We start from the raw sequence: 23,508 nt of genomic DNA on the forward strand, positions 1-23,508 counted from the left end.
CAGGGCGTCCAAGAAAGTCCAGCAAGTGCCAGGATCGTCTCCTAAAGAGGATTCAGCTGCAGGATCGGAGTGCCACCAGTGCAGAGCTTGCTCAGGAATGGCAGCAGGCAGGTGTGAGCGCATCTGCACGCACAGTGAGGCCAAGACTTTTGGAAGATGGCCTGGTGTCAGGAAGGGCAGCAAAGAAGCCACTTCTCTCCAAAAAAAAAACATCAGGGAGAGATTGATCTTCTGCAAAAAGTATGGCGAATGGACTGCTGAGGACTGGGGCAAAGTCATATTTTCCGATGAAGCCTCTTTCCGATTGTTTGGGGCATCTGGAAAAAGGCTTGTCTGGAGAAGAAAAGGTGAGCGCTACCATCAGTCCTGTGTCATGCCAACAGTAAAGCATCCTGAGACCATTCATGTGTGGGGTTGCTTCTCATCCAAGGGAGTGGGCTCACTCACAATTTTGCCCAAAAACACAGCCATGAATAAAGAATGGTACCAAAACACCCTCCAACAGCAACTTCTTCCAACAATCCAACAACAGTTTGGTGAAGAACAATGCATTTTCCAGCACGATGGAGCACCATGCCATAAGGCAAAAGTGATAACTAAGTGGCTCGGGGACCAAAACGTTGAAATTTTTCATCCATGGCCTGGAAAGTCCCCAGATCTTAATCCCATTAAGAACTTGTGGTCAATCCTCAAGAGACGGGTGGACAAACAAAAACCCACTAATTCTGACAAACTCCAAGAAGTGATTATGAAAGAATGGGTTGCTATCAGTCAGGATTTGGCCCAGAAGTTGATTGAGAGCATGCCCAGTCGAATTGCAGAGGTCCTGAACAAGAAGGGCCAACACTGCAAATACTCACTCTTTGCATAAATGTCATGTAATTGTCGATAAAAGCCTTTGAAACGTATGAAGTGCTTGTAATTATATTTCAGTACATCACAGAAACAACTGAAACAAAGATCTAAAAGCAGTTTAGCAGCAAACTTTGTGAAAACTAATATTTGTGTCATTCTCAAAACTTTTGGCCACCACTGTACATTTGAACTTTTTTTTTTATCACTAGATAAGACACATATTCCTCGGCTGGGATCGTGTAGAGCCCTTTGAAGCTGCAATTTGAACACAGTCCTCTATATGGAGAAAAACACTGGAATGTTTTCCTCAAAAACCTAATTTCTTTTCGATTTAAGATGGATGACATGAGGGGTGAGTAAATTGTCAGAAAATTGTTTATTCTGAAGGTGAACTACTGTGTATTCACGCGTTTTTATGAATGTAAAGTGTTATTGAAAGCTGCTTTGGTATGGCATTCTTAATCAGATTTTGTACCGTGAGGACACACACGGTGTCAGTAACCTTTAGTAACATAGTAACAGTAACACAATAGATATAGAAAATCTTTGCTAAATTAAAACAGACAAACCTACGGTGATGATACAAAACGGTAGAATCAGGTTTGAGTGTAGTAACACCTCCACCGCATCGCGTAAGCGTCATGTAAGTTTGTAGAAAGGGGCGGTACCGATGTGCTACACTGCAAACAAGAGCGACCGGAGAACCGGAGGATGGAGGAACAGACGAACCGCAGCTGCACGCGGAAGAAGATATGATGTTTTAGCAGCAGTGCGGGCTCGGTGAGGCTTAACTTGTCGTTTTGGCCACTTTTGGTCACCAAATAGAAAGATGGCGCCGTCGGGTTCGCGCAGCGTTGACTGCTGGAGAGTTTTATACTGGATCCCCGTGCTGTTCATCAGTCTGATCGTGGCATGGTCCTACTACGCTTACGTAGTGCAGCTCTGCATAGGTAAGACTGGAAGCAGCTCTCTGAATGAAGTTGGAGTGAAACGGAGAAAGAGAATGAATAAATAACAACTGGCCTCGACCATGTGTTATGCATATGTCTGCTTCTGTTACTAGAGCAATATCTCTGCTGTTGATTATTTGCTTATAAACACACTGACTGAGAGTGGGTTATGGCTAGTGTCAAGTGGTGTGAGATAAATTTATTTCACCTCTCATTTATGTGCATGTGTTTCTGAATGTGTGTGAGAGAACCCATAATGTACTATTATGCATGTCTCTGCATCTTAATTTCAAACTGAAAAGCATATATGGGTCAGTGATAATAAGGAGGTGTGAAATTAGAAAAAGGATACATCTTTATAAAAATGCATATGCCAAGTTCATAGAAATGTGATATTTTAGTTTTATACATTTTGGAAAATCATTGTTTTAACAAAACAAAAAAAAAAATGTCAAGTGATGTAACCATCAATTAAAAAGTATCTATTTAGTTTCTCTTATGTTACAAGTATCATGAAAACTTTTTCATAAAAGGCCAATTATGTTATATATATATGTTTTTAAAAAGCCTTTGTTTTATGGTGTCCTTGTCATATGACAGCAAAAGCTTTCTGCATACTGGTTACACCACATTGACCTTGAATGTCAGGTCAGTTAACACCACTTAGATATTTTTACTTTAACCCACACAAATAATAGTACTACTAATGATTCAGAAACTGCAGTGTATTACTAGAAAAGATGTATTCAAGTATTTTCCTAAATTTAATATTGTAATATTTTATAGAGTGTAACATAATAGATCCAGACAAAGTGTCATGTCACTGACCCATTGCAATACATTAAAAAGCAATTTGGCATCACTCTATAACTACTCCATGGTGTATCATACAAAACTTCTTCTCTCCCAGTCCTTTGTAGCTGTAAATGAGCTCTCACCACTGTACAAAATGTTTTTAAACTTAATTATGTACTGTGTCATTTGTTTAGACCGTGGCTTATTTATGTGTGCGCAACAAGAAAACTTTTAACTTCAGAGCATCATTCACTTCTTTGATAACATCTGCTATAATCTTCCCATAAAAACAGCATGAAGAGGCTTTGTTGTTCTCTTGAGTGGTGGATGATCATGAGGATGCCGTGTTTTTCACTGAAGACTAATGGTGTGTGTGTTTGTTTGAACCCCTTTAATAGAATCAAATGACGTTCAAATATTTGTGCATAAAACAGCAGCTTTGTGATCTTCCTCAGAGACTTCAGTAAAGTGTCAGTGGCCAGGCCACACTTCTGACTGCTGTTCCCACTGGCGGTTTATACCAGTTTATGCCGAACCGCAAACAGTGGGTCTCCATAGGCTTGCTTTGTACTCAAACTGAGCACTTGACTTCAGGATGACGGAATGAAAACCATAAAGGCTTTAATGTCTAAACTTGAATTGAAGGCTGTTGAGGTGATAGTTCACCCAAAAATGAAAATTCTGTTAATAATTACTCTCGTTCATCTTCAGAACACAAATTTAGATATTTTTGATGACATCCAAAAGCTTTCAGTCTTTGTATAGACAGTGGCACAGCTGGCACGTTTAAGGCCCAGAAAGATGAATGAAGTTCTTACGGTTTGGAACAACATAAGGGTGAGTAATTAATGACAGAATTAAAATTTTTGGGTAAACTGTCCCTTTAAATTTGCATGGGTTCAGTAGGATTATCTAGGTTCTCATTGTGAACATCCAAAACCATAACAGTCAGTGTTGGTTTAAAAGATCCTTTTACTTGTTAATACTGTCTTTGCTTCTGTCTTAGCTAGCCGTGATAATGAGGGGACAATGAGTCTTTACTTTACCGAACCTGACGTGACAAATGTTGTTATGAACATACTGTCTACTGATCCTTATGTCTCAAAGCTAATCTCACCGCCAAGCTGTCAAACTGAACCTCACCAATCTCTACTTGACCTATTTCTGCTGTCAAATCACTTGTGCTGCACACTGAGTTTAGCAACAAACACATTTGACATTTTTTAGACAGCAACACTGACACCTTCAGGGAGAGAAACGGTTTAATTGCGGAAATTGCTAATAATGAATCTCGTAGTCTGTTGACAGTTTTTTATTACTGAGAGGGTTATATACCAGTAGACTTTAGTCAGAGTACCGCCATATTTAATTTTTGACAAGGTTGTGAGAGCATAGAAGTACAGTGTGTTCAATGGGCTGTACAATTGTTTAACAACATGTTAACAAAATGTGACCCTGGACCACAAAACCAGTCTTAAGTAGCACGGTCCAAAAATACATTGTAGGGGTCAAAATTACTGATTTTTCTTTTATGTCAAGCCAAAAATCATTAGGATATTAAAGGAGTAGTTCACTTTCAGAATGAAAATTAACAGATAATTGACTCAAGATGTTCATGTCTTTCTTTCTTCAGTCTTAAAGAAATGGTGTTTTTGAGGAAAACATTTCAGGATTTCTCTCCATACAATGGAGTTCTATGGTGCCCCCGAGTTTGAACTTCCAAATTGCAGTTTCAATGCAGCTTTAAAGGTCTCTAAATAATCCCAACCGAGAAAGAAGGGTCTTATCTAGTGAAACGATTGGTTATTTTCTAAAAACATTTACAACTTATATACTCATTAATCTCAAATGCTCGTCTTGCCGAGCTAGACAAGACAAGCATTTGAGGTTAAAAAAGTATATAATTTTTTTTTTAATTTTTTTTAAAGAAAATAACCAATCGTTTTGCTATAAGACCCTTTTTTCCTCGGCTGTGATCGTTTAAAACCCTTTTTCAAGCTGCATTTTGGAAGTTCAAACTCGGGGGCACCATAGAAGTCCATTATATGGAGAGAAATCCTGAAATGTTTTCCTCAAAAAACATAATTTCCTTACGACTGAAGAAAGAAAGACATGAACATCTTGGATTACAAGAGGGTGAGTACATTATCTGTAAATTTTTGTACTACTACTCCTTTATGCAAAGATCATGTCCCATGAAGATATTTTGTAAACTTCCTACCGTCTATATAATAAAACTTAATGTTTGATTAGTAATATGCATTGATAAGAACTTTAAAGGTCATTTTCTCAATATTTAGATTTTTTTTGCACCATCAGATTCCCTATATTCAAATAGTTGTATCTCAAATAAATATTGTCCTGTCCTAACAAACCATACTTCAATGGAAACCTATTTTTTCAGCTGTCATATTATGTATAAATCTCTATTTTAAAACATTGACCCTTATGACTGGTTTAGTGGTCCAGGGACACAAATCGCCATAAAACATGTGATCTAGGAGTTTTATAACAGTGTATATCATTGTTAAGACTGTAAGTCTATCCCTCACAGCCTCACTTTCATCTGTGTGAAATTAAATATGGCGTCTCACCTGACTAAGGTCTACGATGGGGTGTTATGATAATGGCCGTATATGAGATGTACTTACACTTGCAGTAATTCTTTACATGCCTTTTGTGTACTATTACGAAATCATAAAAATTGCATAATGCCACAAACGCATCACAATTTTTAAGCACCCCCTGAACCTGCTTGAGTGCTCTCTAGGGTACACATATTCAATTAAAATATCTGTTTGGAGATGCACTGCATTCTGGGATTTCATTTCTGCTCTGAGCTTCAGAGAAGCTACAGTTTTTTTTTTACTTTAGTGCCAGGCACTATCATCTTTCAAAGAGCATATTTTGGATAGAGAGTAGTGCAGCCCAACCACATTAAATGAGAGGATAATCTAATGAGGCTTTTAGGACACTGCAACCTCAGTAAACTTAAAGAACTAGATATTTATTGAAGAGACTATATGCTTACTCTCAGAAAAAAAAGCTGTCACTGGGGCGGTGCCCTAAGATACAAAAGCTAAAAGGTACATCTACATAGTTTTATTTTCTACTAAATGGTACCTTAGAGGGGTAGTTCACCCAAAAATAAAAATTCTGTCAGTAATTTTTCACCCTCATGTCATTCCAAACCCGTAAGACCTTTGTTTATCTTTGAACACAGATGAAGATATGAGTGATGAAAGCTGAGAGCTTTCTGACCCTGCAACTGACACATTCAAGGCCCTTTTGAACACAAGAAATCTTTGTTTTCTATGCGCACAAAAAGTGTTTTCATAGCTTTACAAAAGTACAGTTGAACCGCTGATGTCACATTGACTATTTTAATAATGTCCTTACTACCTTTCTGGGTCTTGAACATGCTAGTGTTGCTGTCTATACAGGGTCAAAAAGCTCTCTGATTTTATCAGAAATATCTTAATTTGAGTTTCGAAGAATAATTAATGACAGAATTTCATTTTTGGGTGAGCTAATTTTTTAAGGGCATATTTTAGTACTTTAAAAGTGCATATTAGTACCTAAAATGTACATATGTGAACCTGGATCACAAAACCAGTCTTAAACAACATGGGTTTAATTGTAGCAATAGCCAACAATACATTGTATGGGTCAAAATTATCGATTTTTCTTTTATGCCAAAAATCATTAGGATTTTATTTTGTAAATTTCCTACCATAAATATGTCAGAACTTAACTTTTAATTAGTAATATTTGTTGCTAAGAACTTAATTTGGACAACTTTAAAGGCGATTTTCTCAATATTTTTTGCACCCTCAGATTCCAGATTTTCAAATAGTTGTATCTCAGCCAAATATTATCCTGTCCTAACAAACATAGTTGATGTATATTTCAATTTCAAAAAATGCCCCTTTTGACTGGTTTTGTGGTCCAGAGTCACATATTAGTATTTTGGAAAGAGCACCGTTCCAGTGACAGCTGAGTACCTTTTTTCTGAGATTGTTGAGTGTGTCAGAATAATCACAAAGGAATATTTAAGCAAAAACACTGTGCAAAACAACACACCTCCTTCTGTCTCATCTGTGTGGGTGGTTGTGTTTTGTTTTTGAAACTGAGCTTTTTTTCCTGTGTGGTCGTGATTAGTATCTCTAACCTCGTCACCACAACATAGCTCGTCGTTCTGAAAGAGCACCAGTTGAAGAGATGCAATTATGAGCTGGTGAATTTGGGCATGTGATCAAGATCTCCGTACAGCGTGAGTTCCAGCAACAGCGATCAGAGAACTGTGCTGAGAACCATCTGCTGCTCACTGACCTTCCATGAAATGCACAAGGAGTTTCTGACCTACTGTTTATACAATAATAGCCAGTGCAGAATTCAAATCATACTGCATTAACAAAGTTGTACAGAGTTACAAAAAGTTACCTTTCTGTTTTTCTTTCCTCTGCAGAAACTATAGAAAACATGGGAGAGAAAAGTAAGTCAGATTTTTTCTTACAATGTTTTTACTAGTTATTAGTTACTAGTTACTTATAATTTTTGCATTTGTTGAAGAAAATGTTGGTTGGTCTTTTAATGTAGACTACCATTCAAAGGTTTGAGGATTTTTTGTGTGTGTGTGTAAAAAAAAAAACTTTTCTGCAGCAAGGATGCATTAAATTGCTCAAAAGTGACAAAAGATGTGTTTCAAATAAATGCTGTTTTGAACTTTCTATTCAGCAAAAAAAGTCTTGAAAAAACGTATTGTCGATTTCATAAAAAAATACTATGGTGCGCAACCATTTTCAATATTGGTAATAGTAATAAATGTTTTTTTCTGAGCTCCAAATCAGCATATTAGAATGATTTCTGAGGGATCATGTGACACTGAAAACATTTTAAATCATGTTAATCATATTAAAAACTGTAAGAATATTAACAATTAATGCCAGGCAAAAGATTAATCGTGATTAATCACATTTAAAATAAAAGTTTTTGTTGTATATATGTATATATAAATACACACACATGCATAGATGTATTTAAAAATATGTTATATTTATATTTTAAATATATGTAATATTTCTAATTATATAAATGAAAATATATACATGTAAATGTATGTATACTTTGTTTATTGTTATATATATGTAATAAATATACACAGTGCACACATTTATTGTGTAAACAAAAACGTTTGTATGTGATTAATCGCAATTAATCTTTTGCATAACATTATTAACAATATTAATGTTTTTACTATATTTTTGATTAAATAAATGCAGATTTGGTGAGCATAAGAAACACTAAAACATGTTTTAAAAAAAACTTCAAACTCCAAACTTTTGTCTATGGGATTTTTTATTTTATTTTTCAATTATATTTTTATTTTGCCTGATAAAAATGGTAAAAACAAACTGTAATTGTAATTTTTTTTTTTTTAAATCTATAAAATAATAAAAAAATCTACTAAATTGTAAATTGTGAAAAAAAAACAAAAAAAAAAACGCACAAAATATCTCAGTATGAGTTACACACCTTCATCATAATCTTAATCTTTGGTTTAATATAAAAGTTATTAAAATTAGTATTTTAAAAATACATAATTATGTTGTCAGAGATGTTTTAATTATGATATCTTTATTTCTAATCACCTTTCAATATTTGTTTTGTATCACAGTAGTTTACCTCCTGGTATATCATGTGCTTTTCATCATGTTCGTGTGGTCATACTGGCAAACCATCTTCACACAACCTATGAACCCACTCAAAGAGGTGAGTTTATTTGATTACGGAAATAACTTCTTTTTTTATTTTTTTCAAATTTTTGAAATTTATACAAGCTGAATAAATAAGCCATTGTTCAGATAGGACAATATTTGCTAGAATCTGAGGGTGCAAAAAAATCTAAATATTGAGAAAATTACCTATAAAGTTGTCCAAATAAAGTTCTTAGCATTGCATATTACTAATAAAAAATTAAGTTTTGATATATTTACGGTAGGAAATTTACAAAATATCTTCATGGAACATGATCTTTATTTAATATCCTAATGATTTTTGGCCTAAAAGAAAAACCAATCATTTTGATCCATACAATGTATTTTTGGCTGTTGCTACAAATATACCCGTGCTACTTAAGGCTGGTTTTGTGGTCCAGGGTCACATTTAGTAATAGATACTCAATTCATGGTAAACATTATGAACAATAAATAGAAGACAACCAGAATGTGGTATAAACTGTGTTATCTCTAAGTAAGAAGTCAATTTAAATGTTATTGCACATTTATAGCATGACTCATGAGGTGTTGGCTTATAATGAATATTATTTCCTGCTGGCAGAGATTGCTATGCAATATTTGTAAATATATGGTATAACACCCATTAGGATGAGTTATTGCTTACACATATTGAAAAAACAGCGTGTTGGGTTGTAAATTGCAGGGGATTGTCAGTGTAACTATAGCACCTCACAGCAAGCGGTTATTATTTCAAGCAGAGAGAATGAGAAACAAACTGTAATAGAGAAGCCTGGCTCAAACTGGCAATCAGTCGTAGTCCTCTCACATCTCTGAGTGCAGAACGTGCTGCTTGTCACACAGAAATATCAAAATGTTTTGGTTTTGGTCTGTTCTTTTCAGTTCCACCTGTCACATTCTGACAAAGAGCTATTAGAGCGTGAAGATCGGAGAGAATCGCAGCAGGAGATCTTGAGGAGAATTGCTAAGGATTTGCCCATTTACACACGCACAATGTCTGGAGGTGGGCGCTTTTCTATAAGTTCAGCACATCCTAATTAGCAAGTTTGTAACAGTCCATTCAGCCCAGATTTAGGTTCAGTAACTAATAATGGCCACAGACAGTTACATTTGTCTCAATCTGTCTTCAGTCTTCAGTGAATCCTATCGATCTGTGTTTTAACAAGCTGTCTTGATACAGCTATCCGCTACTGTGATCGCTGTCTGCTGCTGAAGCCTGATCGATGTCATCATTGCTCTGCCTGTGATATGTATGTCTTTTCTCTCTTTTTAAAGACACAACACATATTAGATTTTGCTGTGTTGCATTTTAACAGCTCCTCCCTCTGCTGTTTTACAGGTGCATTTTAAAGATGGATCACCATTGTCCGTGGTATGTACTGGCTCAGTAGATTAAATGCAAAGTCAGAGTAAAAAGATATTTGTCTCGGCTGGAACACATGCACCAAACATTTCTGGGTTTCTGTTAGACCAAGAAAAGTATCTATATTTTTTTTAATGAACATTATTTAATTTTGTCATTTAAAGCTACGCTATGTATTATTTTTGCTTTAAATACAATAAAAATAAAATGTTAATATTGAGTAAATTAGGAAACTATAAAATCAGTTTTATTTTTTCCCAAATTCCCTTTTTCCAGTTACATTTTTATAGATTCCATTTTTTTCTGAAATGAAAAAGTATGTCAAATTTAATAAATAAGAATTACATTTTAAGGCTCTATGAAGTACATTTTGTTTTCTCAAAATTCCATTTAATATATGTATCAAATTGCCATTACCATTTTAATTTAACATTACAATTCTATTGCAATGGTTCAGTTATGTTTTTAACAATCAAACAAGCATGTCTAACTAATTGGATTCAAAAAACTACTTAATTAATTTTTTTTCTGTTGAAGGCATAAAACATTAATTTATGTTTTAATCAGTTTCTGTTTGTACGTGATAGGAGGATAGTTGTTCTTGCATGACATGGTCAAATGCTCATGAAGTGACTCTCTGAGCAGTTCTAAAGGTGTTTTTCATGTATTTATGTCGCCATTTAGTGAGACCACAGATGCTGAAAACACTGTGAGCGTCACATTCACACAGAGACATGCAGAACATGTGGGATTCATATTTAAATAGTCTTTTGTGGCTTAATATTCACGGACACTAGTCTATATCACGATTTTAATTACATTACCAGTCAAAAGTTTTTGAACAGTAGGATTTTATTTTTTGTTTTTTGAGTCCAAAATACAGCAAAAACTTTAATATTGTGATGTGAAATATGTTTACTATTTAAAATAACTGCTTTTTATTTGAATATATTTTAAAAGGTAATTTATTCCTGTGATCAAAGCTAAATTTTCAGCATCATTACTCATGCAATAAACATTTGTTATCATTATTGTTATCAATATTTAAAACAGTTGAGTACATTTTTTTCAGGATTCTTTAATAAATGGAAAGATCTAAAGATCAGCATTGATCTGAAATAAAAAGCTTTTGTAACATTATACACTATACAATACAAAAGCGTGGAGTCACTGTAATTTCTTTTTTTTTTTTTTTTTTTTTGGGGGGGGGGAAACGTATATAAGTATAGAAATTAATACTTTTATTTAGAAAGGATGCGATAAATTGATCAAAAGTGATGAGAAAGACATTTAAAATGTTACCAAAGATTTTTATTTCAGATAAATGCTGTTCTTCTGAACTTTCTATTCATAAAAAAAAAAAACTGAAAAAAATCTACTCAGCTGTTTTCAACATAATAACAATAATAAAAATGTTTTTGAGCAGCAAATCAGACTATTAGAATGATTTCTGAAAGATCATGTGATTGGAGTAATAGTGCTAAAAAATCATCTTTGAAATCAATAGAATAAATTACATTTTAAAATATTTTCAAATTTAAAATAGTTCTTTTAAATAGTAAAAATATTTCAAAATTTTACTGCTTTTGCTGCACTTTGGATCTAAAAAATGCAGGCTTGGTGAGCAGACTTCTTTAAACACATTCAAAATCTTACTGTTCAAAAACTTTTGACTGTAAGTGTAAGTAGATTTATTCATCTACAATTTTACAAATTCCGTGACGTTCCGCGTTGTACAGTAGAGTGCATTTTATAACTGGATTCCTTGATTCCGTCCACTTTTTCTGCATCACGGAAATCATAGGGTTCTAGTCAATATATCTTAAATCCATCCAGCAAACAATGTTTTTGCTTTAACCCAGTTCTAATATGATTTCAGGAAACAGTTTACTTTAACACGCTTAAATAGCAGTCATTCAGTGAATTGGTGGCTAATTTGTATGAATTTTATTAGTATGTTTTAGTATGATGTGCTTAGGCCCCACCATCATGCTTTGTTTTTAAAAAAAAAAAAAATATATATATATATATATATATATATATATATATATATATATATATATATATATATATTTGTTCAAATCACATCATGTTTCTTCAAAATCACACATTATTACCAATTTTACCAACATAAACAAATTACTATTTATAAAATTTATGCTTGAACTGCTAGAGGGCCAAAAGTTGCAAAGTATAGCTAGTAAGTAGTTAATACTATACAAAATGTTTTATTCTAATCAAAAATGTAATTTAAATGGGCAGAAACAATCTGATTACATTACATTTCATGAACAAAAGCAGGGCAAAGAAGGGTAGAAATATGTTGTTAGGTAACAACTGCACATTTTCCCATGTTTCCAGTGTATATTTTTCAATCAAAATAGATATTAATATCCAATTTTTTTTAGACTAATAGGTGCATTTTATCTTCTTTGACAGGGTAAACAATTGCGTGGGCTTCGCCAACTACAAGTTTTTCATGCTCTTCCTAGCATATTCTTTGTTGTATTGCCTCTTCGTCACTGCCACGGACTTGCAGTATTTCATTCAGTTCTGGACTGTAAGTATGAATTATTAATTTCTTCGGCTTATATTAGGAAACAGAAATAATTTGAATGTGCAGATAGGCTGTCTGTAATTTAATAGAACACCAGCTGGAGCAAAATCATGTTTTGATCATTGCTGTTCAAAAGTGTGTTTTTATTTTGAAAGGTTGATGGTAAAACACATGAGCGTCTAATCCAATATTTGGTAGGACTGAGTCAATCACTGACATTACTGATGCGCTTTGATTGACCGACTTATTCCTCTAGTTCCAGTAGTTTTGTTGGTTTCCCTCAGCATAACACCTTAGTTTGTACAATTTCTGTTAGATCCAGTAGACATAGGCAAAATGTTTTCTAGTCTGTCATGGACAGTCCATAGGGGCCATGTATCCCATTTGTTTTTCACTTTTTCAGTTTAATTTTTTCAACCTTTAATAAGTGAATTGAGTATTCCAGACCATTCTACAGATTTGGTCCAAAGTCAGAGAAACGTCTTTGGGAAAACAAAACAATTTTTCCAAAAAATGTATGTATGGAAATTGTATAATATCCAAAGTACAAATTTCTAGTAATTGTGCAGTTAATTCTCATATTGTATTTTCAGAAAGTTTTAGAATTGTCCTTTCCCCAAATTTGTCACTACTGAAACATAGCTAATCTATAATTTAATTAGAAGGGTTATATTGACCTGTTAAGATTTTGCTTGCATCTACTTTGTATATATATATTTATATTAGGGCCGGGACTCGATTAAAAAATTTAATCTAATTAATTAGATCGAAATTAATCGCATTTTAATCGCATATAAATATTTGACCTGAGAACAGTGAGAATTAAGATTTTTACATGGATTTTTAGTATACCATTGAATAATGACTGAATACATAAGCTTAAGCAACAAAATATTGTTTATTTTTGTTCAACCAAGTCCAACAGACCAATGCAATATTGCCATTAAGTGTAGCAAGAGGCACGTTCTTTAACAAGTCTTTCATGCCGAGAACTCTGCTCTTGTGTTTGCTTAATTATGCATTTAAACGTTAATGACCAAACCATCATTATAAATGTTGCTGCACATGGAATATAACGCGGATAACATTTAAAAAATATTTTTTATCAGGTTACACACTGATTATTTATCACGTAAACCCCTTTCTCTACCTGTCCGTTGGTCGCGTATATCCTCCATGTTTGTAGTTTTTTTAACACTTTTTATGCGTGTTTGTAGTTCTAATCGAATCCTCGTTCACGGCGCAGTGTGTTGCGGGCAATATTAGCTGTTAAGAGTGTGCATTGATCGTTAAGTAGTAGACCATCCGGGAATCTTTGGAATAATTTTTTAAACATACTACGATTTGGGACATACAATACTATTTAGGACGGACGCAGCTTATCTAAACGCTAGTTGGTGCTCCAGTATAATCGGTCCGCGGAATCTCATCCAGTAAGAAACGTTCCGCGGTGCAAAACTAAGTGCAATTAAAATGCGTTAAAAAATTTTAACGTGTTATTTTTGTGTAATTAATTAATCTAAATTAACGCGTTAAAGTCCCGGCCCTAATTTATATATATTTAATTTATGAGGTTTGTTGTATTTTGTATCCAGTTTTTCTTAGTAAAAGGCAAAAGTTGATCATACTGATTTCAAACTTAAGGATTCATTAGTTTAAATATACATTGAACCAAAAACTATCATTAACATCCTAGTTGATAATTCAATATACTTTATCTTTGACAAAACACCCATGTTTTGGTAGTGACTGCACATTTTCGGTAGTGACAGTAGTGCTTTGGTAGTGACCACATCACATTACAGAATTTTAACCCACATACTAAAACATCACTAAAACTTACTAAAATTTGCATAATCTCACTAAAATTGCATTTATTTTCCCCAAATAAAGGATGATGTACTCCTTTTTGTCACTACCGAAACAATGATCACATATTTCAATAGTGACAATTTTATGGCATAACACTCAAAAAAACAAAAACAAAAAACAAAGATGTCACTACCGACACGTCACCAAATGTTTCGGTAGTGACAGTATTAGATACTTTTGAACCTAGCTTAAAGATGCTAATCAGCTCATGGTTAGCTAGCAACCCTTACGAAAAAGAAGTTTATTCAAGAAAATGTATATTTGAGCAATACTTGTGCTTTGAGAATCTGTGTTTTCATTGTTATACGCTAGGGGCGCTATTGTAAATCTTCTGTACAGAATTTCCAAAACACAAGTGAAGAAGAAACCGAAACAACAGATGCCTCCACATGTAATCTAACACAATCGTCAGACATAAAACAGCATCAAAACCATAGATATGTAAAACTGTGGAACATTAAATGAAAAGGTAATAAGGACTGTCAAGCTTTGTGGTGGTGATCATCTACTTTTTGATTATCATGAATAGTCTTTTTGTTCAAAATGTTGTTTATTTATTATTTATGAAACTTACCCACATTCAAGTGCTTATAAAAAAGAATGCATAAAGCTAGAATTTGTTTACAAGCAGATAACCTGTTTTTTCTTTTGATGTTTTGTACGTTCAGGTATACATATAACAAAATATATACAAATTAATACCTAAATACGGACATAGTAGTACGCTTAAAGTATGATGTAAAGTTCAGTTAAAGAAAACCTATGAGTATACTTGCAGTATAAATCTACTAAACTAGTAGTTTACTGAGACTATACTTCAAAGTGTACTAAAAATGCAAGTATTTAATTAGTAAACTATCAGTATACCTATAAGTTCACTTTTAGTAGACTTGCAGTACAAACTGAAAACATAGTAGTAAACTATGAGTACACAACTAGTTTACATCTAAGTATACTTAAAAGTATACTTTTATATACTAGAAATTGGGCCAATTTATGCTGCGTTCCAGGCAGATTTTTTAACTGGTAAATCACCACTTTAAACCACGACTCACGACTTTGCAGCATTCCAGGCAAGTCAAGCCAAACTGCCTGGGCACATTTATGAATTATTATTATTTTAATATTATTATTAATTTGATTGCAACGTTATATTGTCCTAAGCTCTATTTTTCCACCGTGTACTACTTGCATAAACACCGCTTCCATTAGGGCTGACATTGTTGTTTCGCGGGCTATGTTACATCAGAACTCGTAACTGGGAGTACATCGATCTAGTACGAGTTCACGAGTGGGAAGTCACGGGTTTGACTGCCGTTCCAGTGCACTTTCACTGGTAGAAGGTCGGAAAAACACGGGTTACGGGTTGTCTGGAACGCGGCATTAGTCTCAGTGAGTACTGAAATAGTACACTTAAAAGTATACTACTAGTACACTGATATTTTTATACTTACTACATAAAGTGTACTTAAATATACTTGAACTTTACTTAAGAATACTTCATAAAACATACTTGAAGTATACTTCTTTTTGGTAAGGGAATTTCTGAACAGTTGTACACATAATAACTTTCAAAAAAGTGTGCTTAATTGCAGAAAAAAAGATGATTAGTGACATTTACTTACACACAGTTACACACAGACTTTTCAGACTTTTGAACACATTTTCCTCAAAATTATAGAGTCAATCTACTCATAACTTGTAGCTATGAGAGAGGGACACATGGATATTTCCTGATCATAAATGTAGGGGTGTAGTTAAAATCAGTCTCCAGTGGACTAAAACATACAGTATATTAAGCTTACTGATATTTTAAATATTATTGTGGGCTTCAATAGATAATAAAAGGATCTTAGTAAACATCTAAGATTTGAATACTTCTGTGCTTTCAATGCTTGTGGAACAGCAGTTTGCACCAGTTCTGTAGAATGGCCAATATACAACTAGATATTACAGCATATTATAGTTTAAATAAGGCCTAGGTATATTTTTTGTTTGTTTGTTTCATGTCTATTTGTGTTGTATTAAGAGTCTTTCCCATGTTTTCCACAGAATGGTTTGCCCGATACCCAAGCCAAGTTTCACATCATGTTCCTGTTTTTCGCTGCCTCCACGTTCTCAGTGAGCCTAGCGTTTTTGTTTGCTTATCACTGCTGGCTTGTCTGCAAGAACAGATCCACCTTGGGTGAGTGGGCTGTGTTTTAATTACCCTTGGATTTCAGTAGTAAACACGGGCTCGTCAATAGTGTGTATTTTGCATCCTGTGATCGTCTGTCCGCACTGCCTGATCAAATACGTCTCGTACATCCAGTGAGTCAGATCTGGGGCAGGTGGTGTTTAGGTCTTTTTGTAGTCTGCCCTTTGTGGCAGATCCTCAAGGGAACATGTATCTGTGACAACATGTCCATTCTTCTGGCAAAAGCAAGTGTGTCAAGATGCATTACAGTTGAAAATGTTGAGAATTCATCTCAGCAACAGACATTCTAATCTTAACCCTGTGAAGCCTTCTCTATCATATTTGATATGTGATATTCTAAGGCCTCTAAATGTTTAACATTATCCAATTGGTGGTTCTTTTTGCTGTGAAAATTAACTGTGGAATTAGAAACAATAGAAAAAGTATGGAAGCCCATTTCCACCACTGAATAAAAATGATAAAAGCTAATTGCAACTTTTTATCTCACAATTAGTTTTTTTCTTGCAATTATGAATTTACGTCTTGCAATTCAGATTTTTTTCCTCAGAACTTTTTCTCTGAATAGGCGAGTTTATGTCTCACAATCTTGACTTTTTTTCTCAGAATCGCAAGTTTATATCTAGCAATCGTGACTTTTTTTCACAGAATCAGCGGTTTATATCTCGCAATTGTGACTTTTTCTCAGAATTGCATGTTTATATCTCACAATTATTACCTTTTTTTCTCAGATTTGACTGTTTATATCTCGCAATTGTTGCTTTTTTCTTAGAATCAGCAGTTTATATCTCGCAATCGTGACTTTTTTTATCAGAATCAGCAGTTTATATCTCGCAATAAATTTTTTTCCTCAGAATTGCGAGTTAATATAAACATGCAATTCTGAGAAAAAAGTCACAATTGCGAGATATAAACTGATTCTGAGAAAAAAGTCATGATCGCGAGATAAACTGGTAATTCTGAGAAAAAGCCATAATTGCGAGATATAAACATGCAATTCTGAGAAAAAAGTCACAATTGCGAGATATAAACTGATTCTGAGAAAAAAGTCACGATCGCGAGATAAACTGGTAATTCTGAGAAAAAGCCATAATTGTGAGATATAAACATGCAATTCTGAGAAAAAAAGTCACAATTGCAAAATATCTCAATTATTACTTTCTTTCTTAGAATTGCCAGTTTATATTTTGTAATCGTGGCTTTTTTCTCAGAATCAGTTTATATCTCGCAATTATGACTTTTCTCAGAATTGCCAGTTTATTTCGCAATCGTGACTTTTTTTTCTCAGAATTGTGAGTCATATCTGTGAGTCAATTGTGACTTTTTTAATTTCGGAATAATGACTTTTTTCTCTGAATTGCCAGTTTATATATCACAATCGTGACTTTTTCATGGAAGCGCAAGTTTATATTTAGCAATCGTGACTTTTTTTTCTCAGAATTGCGAGTTTATGTCTCGGAATTGTGACTTTTTTCCCCTCAGAATTTCCAGTTTATATCCTTTTTTTTTCTCTGAATTGCAAGTTTATATCTTATAATCATGACTTTTTTCTCTGAATTGCAAGTTTATATCTCACAATCGTGGCTTTTTTTCCTCAGAATTTCCAGTTTATATCCTTTTTTTTCTCTGAATTGCGAGTTTATATCTTACAATCATGACTTTTTACTCAGAATTGCAAGTTAATATCTCACAATTGTGACTTTTTTCCTCTGAATTGCGAGTTTCTGTCTCACAATCTTGACTTTTTTTCTCAGAATCGCAAGTTTATATCTAGCAATCGTGACTTTTTTTCACAGAATCAGCAGTTTATATCTCGCAATTGTGACTTTTTCTCAGAATTGCATGTTTATATCTCACAATTATTACCTTTTTTTCTCAGATTTGACCGTTTATATCTCGCAACCGTGACTTTTTTTCTCAGAATCAGCAGTTTGTATCTCGCAATAAATTTTTTTCCTCAGAATTGCGAGTTAATATAAACATGCAATTCTGAGAAAAAAGTCACGATCGCGAGATAAACTGGCAATTCTGAGAAAAAGCCATAATTGCGAGATATAAACATGCAATTCTGAGAAAAAAGTCACGATCGCGAGATAAACTGGCAATTCTGAGAAAAAGCCATAATTGCGAGATATAAACATGCAATTCTGAGAAAAAAAGTCACAATTGCAAAATATCTCAATTATTACTTTCTTTCTTAGAATTGCCAGTTTATATACTTTTTTTCTTAAAATTGCCAGTTTATATACTTTTTTTTTCTCTGAATTGCGAGTTTATATCTTACAATTATGACTTTTTACTCAGAATTGCAAGTTAATATCTCACAATTGTGACTTTTTTCTCAGAATTGCATGTTTATATCACAATTGATTTTTTACTGAGAATTGCGAGTTTATTACTCACAATCGTGACTTTTTTTCTCAGAATCAGCAGTTTGCAACTGTGGTGTGGTGAGGTAAAGTGAGGTGAAGTGAAGTGAGGCCAAGTATGGTGACCCATACTAGGAATTTGTGCTCTGCATTTAACCCATCCAAGTGCACACACACAGTAGTGAACACACACACACTGTGAACACACACCCGGAGCAGTTGGGGGTACGGTGCCTTGCTCAAGGGACTCACCTCAGTCGTGGTATTGAGGGTGAAGAGGGTGCTGGTTATTCACTCCCCCCACCGACAATCCCTGCCGGACCTGAGACTCGAACCTGCAACCTTTGGGTTACAAGTCCGACCTAACCATTAGGCCACGGCTGCCCCGTGTGTGTGTGTGTGTTATAAAGTCAGAATTTCAAAATATAAGCTCGCAATTCTGAGAAAAAAAGTTTATTTATCACAGTTCTGACTTTATAACGCAATTGCGAGTTTATATCAAGCAATTTTGAGAAAAAACTGTCATGCTGTAATGGTCTGGTTGTCTGTTCCTTTAAGGCTCCAGTTCCGGGGATTTTCTTTGCCCCTGCACTCATGTGTATATGCAGGAGGAATCGTCCTTTCTATCGTTTTGTTGTTTCTTCCTTTTAATAGTAATACCTTAGTTAATGGTGACCTGCCTCGTGTGGTTCTTAAATAATGCACAATGGGTTACAATATGTCAGGCTTTACAGAAATAAAAGTTAATAGGGAAAACGAAAATCATGTTAGTAGGATTGCATATAAAACATCTTTATGTATTTATGTGGTTTATTTATCAGAGGCTTTCAGAGCTCCTGCGTTCCAGCATGGACCAGACAAGAACGGCTTCAGTTTAGGAATAAGCAAGAATTTTCGCCAAGTCTTTGGAGATGAAAGAAAATTCTGGCTGTTGCCTATTTTTTCAAGGTATCAGTTATTGTTCAGTGGCACTGAAAATATTGGTGTGAGTGTTCGCTGGTCTCATTCCCTCTGTATGACATTGTGTTTCTGCAGTCTGGGCGACGGCTGTTCATTCCCTACTTGTCTAGTGAACGCAGACCCCGAACAACCATCCTCACCCTCTGGACGCAACCCTTCAATCAAAAGGTTCATGGCTCAGAATGAATTATTCATGAATGAATGAATTATCTGAGTTGTATCACAAAAATGTTACAAATATTACACAGTAAAACCTTACACTTTTTAGTTGACTTAAAAGGTTAGTTCATCCAAAAATGAAAATTCTGTCATTAATTACTCACTCTCATGTCATTCCAAACCTGTAAGATTAAGATATTTTTGATAAAATCCAAAAGCTTTTTGACTCTGCATAGACAGCAATGCAACTGAAATGTTTTATGGCCCAGAAAAAAAAAAAAAAAAAAAAATATATATATATATATATATATATATATATATATATATATATACAGTATATACACATATAAAGATTTTGCATTGCAATCAAACATTGATTCAAGAAATTTGCAGTAGATATTACTGGTTCCACTGTCACACTAGAAATGCACATTGCATTGTGAGATACTGTATTGATTGAATGCAGAGCTTTCCATTCATGCTTTTTCATTCTTTTCTAGTGCTGAAGAATCCCATCAGTTTCCACCTAAACCTTTGAGAGAGTCTCAGAGCCGACTGCTGAACAACGGACAGTCAGAGGGAAGTGAAGACAGAGACAAACGAGGTGAGACAACAGTTACGCCACATCTGACATTACAAAACGTTGCTAATTTGAGTGTTCTGTGTCTTGACCATAGACGTTAGATATGAATGTGTGAGGTAATATTACAATGGGGTCAAACAATATGGTGCTCAATCTGTATTTGTCTAACAGGTACAAGCAACCCAGCCTTGACTATTGAGAAGGAAACTTAAAAGCATGTTAATGGAACAGGTTTGTCACTTTTGTGTGTATATATTGCAATATAACTATGATTTATTTTCATAACTTTGAAGTGTTTCAAAATTATAGCATTGTAACATACAGGAGTCAGTAAGATTTAAAAAATTTTTAAAAGAAGTCTCTATAGCTGTTCAAGGCTTCATTGATTTGATTAAAAATATGGAAAAAAACAGTATTATTAAAATTTAAAATAGCTGTATTCTATTTTAATATATTTTAAAATGTATTTTATTCCAGCGAAGCAAAGCTGAATTTTTAGTGTCATTACTCCAGTCTTCAGTGTCACATGATCCTTTAGAAATCATTCTAATATTTTGATTTGGTGCTCAAAAAGCATTTCTTATTGTAAATTTTGCTAAATATTTTTTGTGGAAATCATGATACTTTTTTCTGGATTTTTTTGAAGATTTAAGACGTTCAAAAGAACAGCATTTATCTGAAATATAAATATTTCTCTAGTGTTTATAGATGTCTTTATTATAAGTTTTAATTAATTTTATGTATCCCTGCTGACTAATTTTTTCTTTATTTTACTGATACTGTAACATAATATAATATAATATAATATGTGACCCTGGACCACAAAACCAGTTGTAAGGGTAGATTTTTTTTTGAAACTGAGATTTATACTACATCTGAAAGTTGAATAAATACGCAAATTATAATTTTTAATATATAAATATAATAATTTATAACAAATTTATAATAATAAAAAAAGTATGTATGGTTTGTTAGGATAGGACAATATTTGGCCAAGATACAACTATTTGAAAATCTGGAATCTGAGGGTGCAAAAAATCTTAATATTGAGAAAATCACCTTTAAAGTTGTCCAAATGAAGTTCTTAGTAATGCATATTACTAATCAAAAATTAAGTTTTGGTATATTTACAGTAAGAAATGTACAAAATATCTTCATGGGACATGATCTTTACTTAATATCCTAATGATTTTTGCCATTAAAAAAATAGAACATTTTTCGATTTATTGCTGAAATTATAACCATGCTACTTAACCAGTCATAAGGATTAATTAAATGTTTTTTTTTTAATCACCTGCAAGCTTTCCATTGATGTATGGTTTGTTAGGATAAGACAATATTATAAGACAAAAATCTGGAATCTGAGGGTGCAAAAAAATCCAAATATTGAGAAAATCACTTTTAAAGTTGTCCAAATAAAGTTCTCACAATGCAAATATCTAATCAAAAATTAAGTTTTGATACATTTACGGTAGGAAATTAACTAAATATCTGCATGGAACATAATCTTTACTTAATTGAATAGATAGTTTGGACTTATCTTAGAATCCTTGAATGTCTCATGGCTTATTCTAAATGAACCGACTTTCGTTTTTTAGGAGTTTTTTGTGCTAGTGATGTCTGTTGACAGTGGAACAGTGAGGACGTCTCCGCTGCTCTTGCACAGACTTGCACTGCCCGTCTACTCTCTACCTGATGAATTGTGATCCTTCACAAGAGCTGACAGCGCAGGATCATGGTGTGTACTGTACATACATGAAGGGCCTCTCGTCCTCCTTGCAAACTGTATGGCTATCTTAACGTGCCTAAAGAAGCCCAAAAAATGCGGCTGAACATTTAGTAACATTACCGTGGTTCCCGCAAGACCCACATTTTTAAAAAAAGTAGAAGTTTGTATGGTAAATGCCTTGAATATAGCTTGCGTGGTGTTGGCAGTGCTGAAGAAGGTGGCGTTTTTGTTAGTCTGCGAAACGTGAAGTATTTATGCATGCTGTGTGATGGTGGTACATAGTCGTTTGTCATGTTTGAGATGTGAACACCGAAAAGCCCAAGTGCTTTTCCACTACAACAAATTGCACCCTGTTTTTGAGCCTGCATTGTTAAAATGCAGCAGGATTTCTTATTTTATTCATTACTATACAGATACATTTGCACATCGTGACTATAATCGGTTTTATTTGACAAAGTGTCCGTGAGGATCTTGTCCATCACACTTAAATCTGGATCCCAGCTGTCATGAATTTTGCAAAGGTCGTACACAGGCAAAATGACTGATGTAGCAAATATTTTAGGCCATTTTTAGCGCTGGATATTCAGACAAAACACTGTCTATTCAAGTTTCTACCTGACAAGCACAGGGAAGACAAAAATACTCTATATGCACTTTGAAAAGCGCTTAAAGCTGCACATCCTGATCCTGATGGTTCTGTCAAATCGAGTATGCAAGAATATTGTGTTAACTTCATACGTGTTATACTGCAGCTGCAGAGAATATTTCACTATTATAAGTAAAAGAACATACTTTTCATAACCCTGTTTGCACAATTAATGCAAAACTCAATAAAGATGTGGTTTTCACATCTGATTTATCTAAGGGCTCTAATAATGTACTTGCGACCATATTTCTTATCTCAGTTTGATTAAACAGTTATTGCATGAAAATCTACTTGTATTTGATTTTGACTGAGGCGTGAACAAGACCTCCAAAATGCCAAGACTTGTGGTGTGTTGTCTGTTTTGTAGTTTTTATGGAAACGTCTGTTGTTTATTTTGTGATTCGGTTCACACACCACATTAAAAATAAACTGTGATATGAGATTTCTACTGGTTCTTGCTTTTGTGTATGTAGACCAGCCAATTGTTGTTGCTGCTTTTGTTCTCTTTGAGAGTATGTGAAATTCTGCTGGCTATCTGCGTGTTGGTAGCTTATTGTGTTCTCATGTAAATTCAGACTCTGTATGATAATGCCATTGAATGATATGCCTTGATGAGTTACTGTAAGAGAAATAAAGTGATATTTTATTAAGTGGTATACTGTTGTTTTGGTATTGATTCAATCTCACACTGTTACTGTCCATTAAAGGAATAGTTCACCC

At 34.0% G+C, this 23,508-nt stretch overlaps 1 protein-coding gene across 2 annotated transcripts; it reads left to right on the forward strand.

Annotated features, from left to right (window-relative positions):
* The first annotated feature begins 1,533 nt into the window (after positions 1-1,533).
* On the forward strand, positions 1,534-23,434 carry zdhhc2 (zDHHC palmitoyltransferase 2). 2 transcript variants are annotated; one of them, XM_073820393.1, is made up of 14 exons: positions 1,534-1,805; positions 7,069-7,095; positions 8,278-8,372; positions 9,239-9,359; positions 9,537-9,606; positions 9,696-9,728; positions 12,159-12,279; positions 12,432-12,470; positions 16,201-16,333; positions 19,533-19,659; positions 19,747-19,839; positions 20,331-20,434; positions 20,585-20,644; positions 22,012-23,434. In XM_073820393.1, the coding sequence occupies exons 1-13, from the start codon at positions 1,685-1,687 to the stop codon at positions 20,623-20,625; spliced, it is 1,125 nt and encodes a 374-aa protein (XP_073676494.1). In that variant the 5' UTR covers positions 1,534-1,684; the 3' UTR covers positions 20,626-20,644; positions 22,012-23,434. The 2 variants fall into 2 exon arrangements, with proteins under 2 accessions (XP_073676494.1, XP_073676495.1); XM_073820394.1 differs by lacking the exon at positions 12,432-12,470.
* Positions 23,435-23,508: the final 74 nt, after the last annotated feature.

This window comes from Garra rufa, chromosome 16, assembly GCF_049309525.1.
Source record: "Garra rufa chromosome 16, GarRuf1.0, whole genome shotgun sequence".
NCBI classification, from domain to species: Eukaryota; Metazoa; Chordata; class Actinopteri; order Cypriniformes; family Cyprinidae; genus Garra; species Garra rufa.

Excerpts from the sequence above, each read along its gene's own strand:
- zdhhc2 (XM_073820393.1), top strand. The coding sequence starts at position 1,685 with ATGGCGCCGTCGGGTTCGCGCAGCGTTGACTGCTGGAGAGTTTTATAC. Across the intron at positions 9,360-9,536 it reads CACACGCACAATGTCTGGAG|CTATCCGCTACTGTGATCGC; the intron begins GTGGGCGCTTTT and ends GTCTTGATACAG. Across the intron at positions 12,280-12,431 it reads ATTTCATTCAGTTCTGGACT|GTTGATGGTAAAACACATGA; the intron begins GTAAGTATGAAT and ends TTATTTTGAAAG.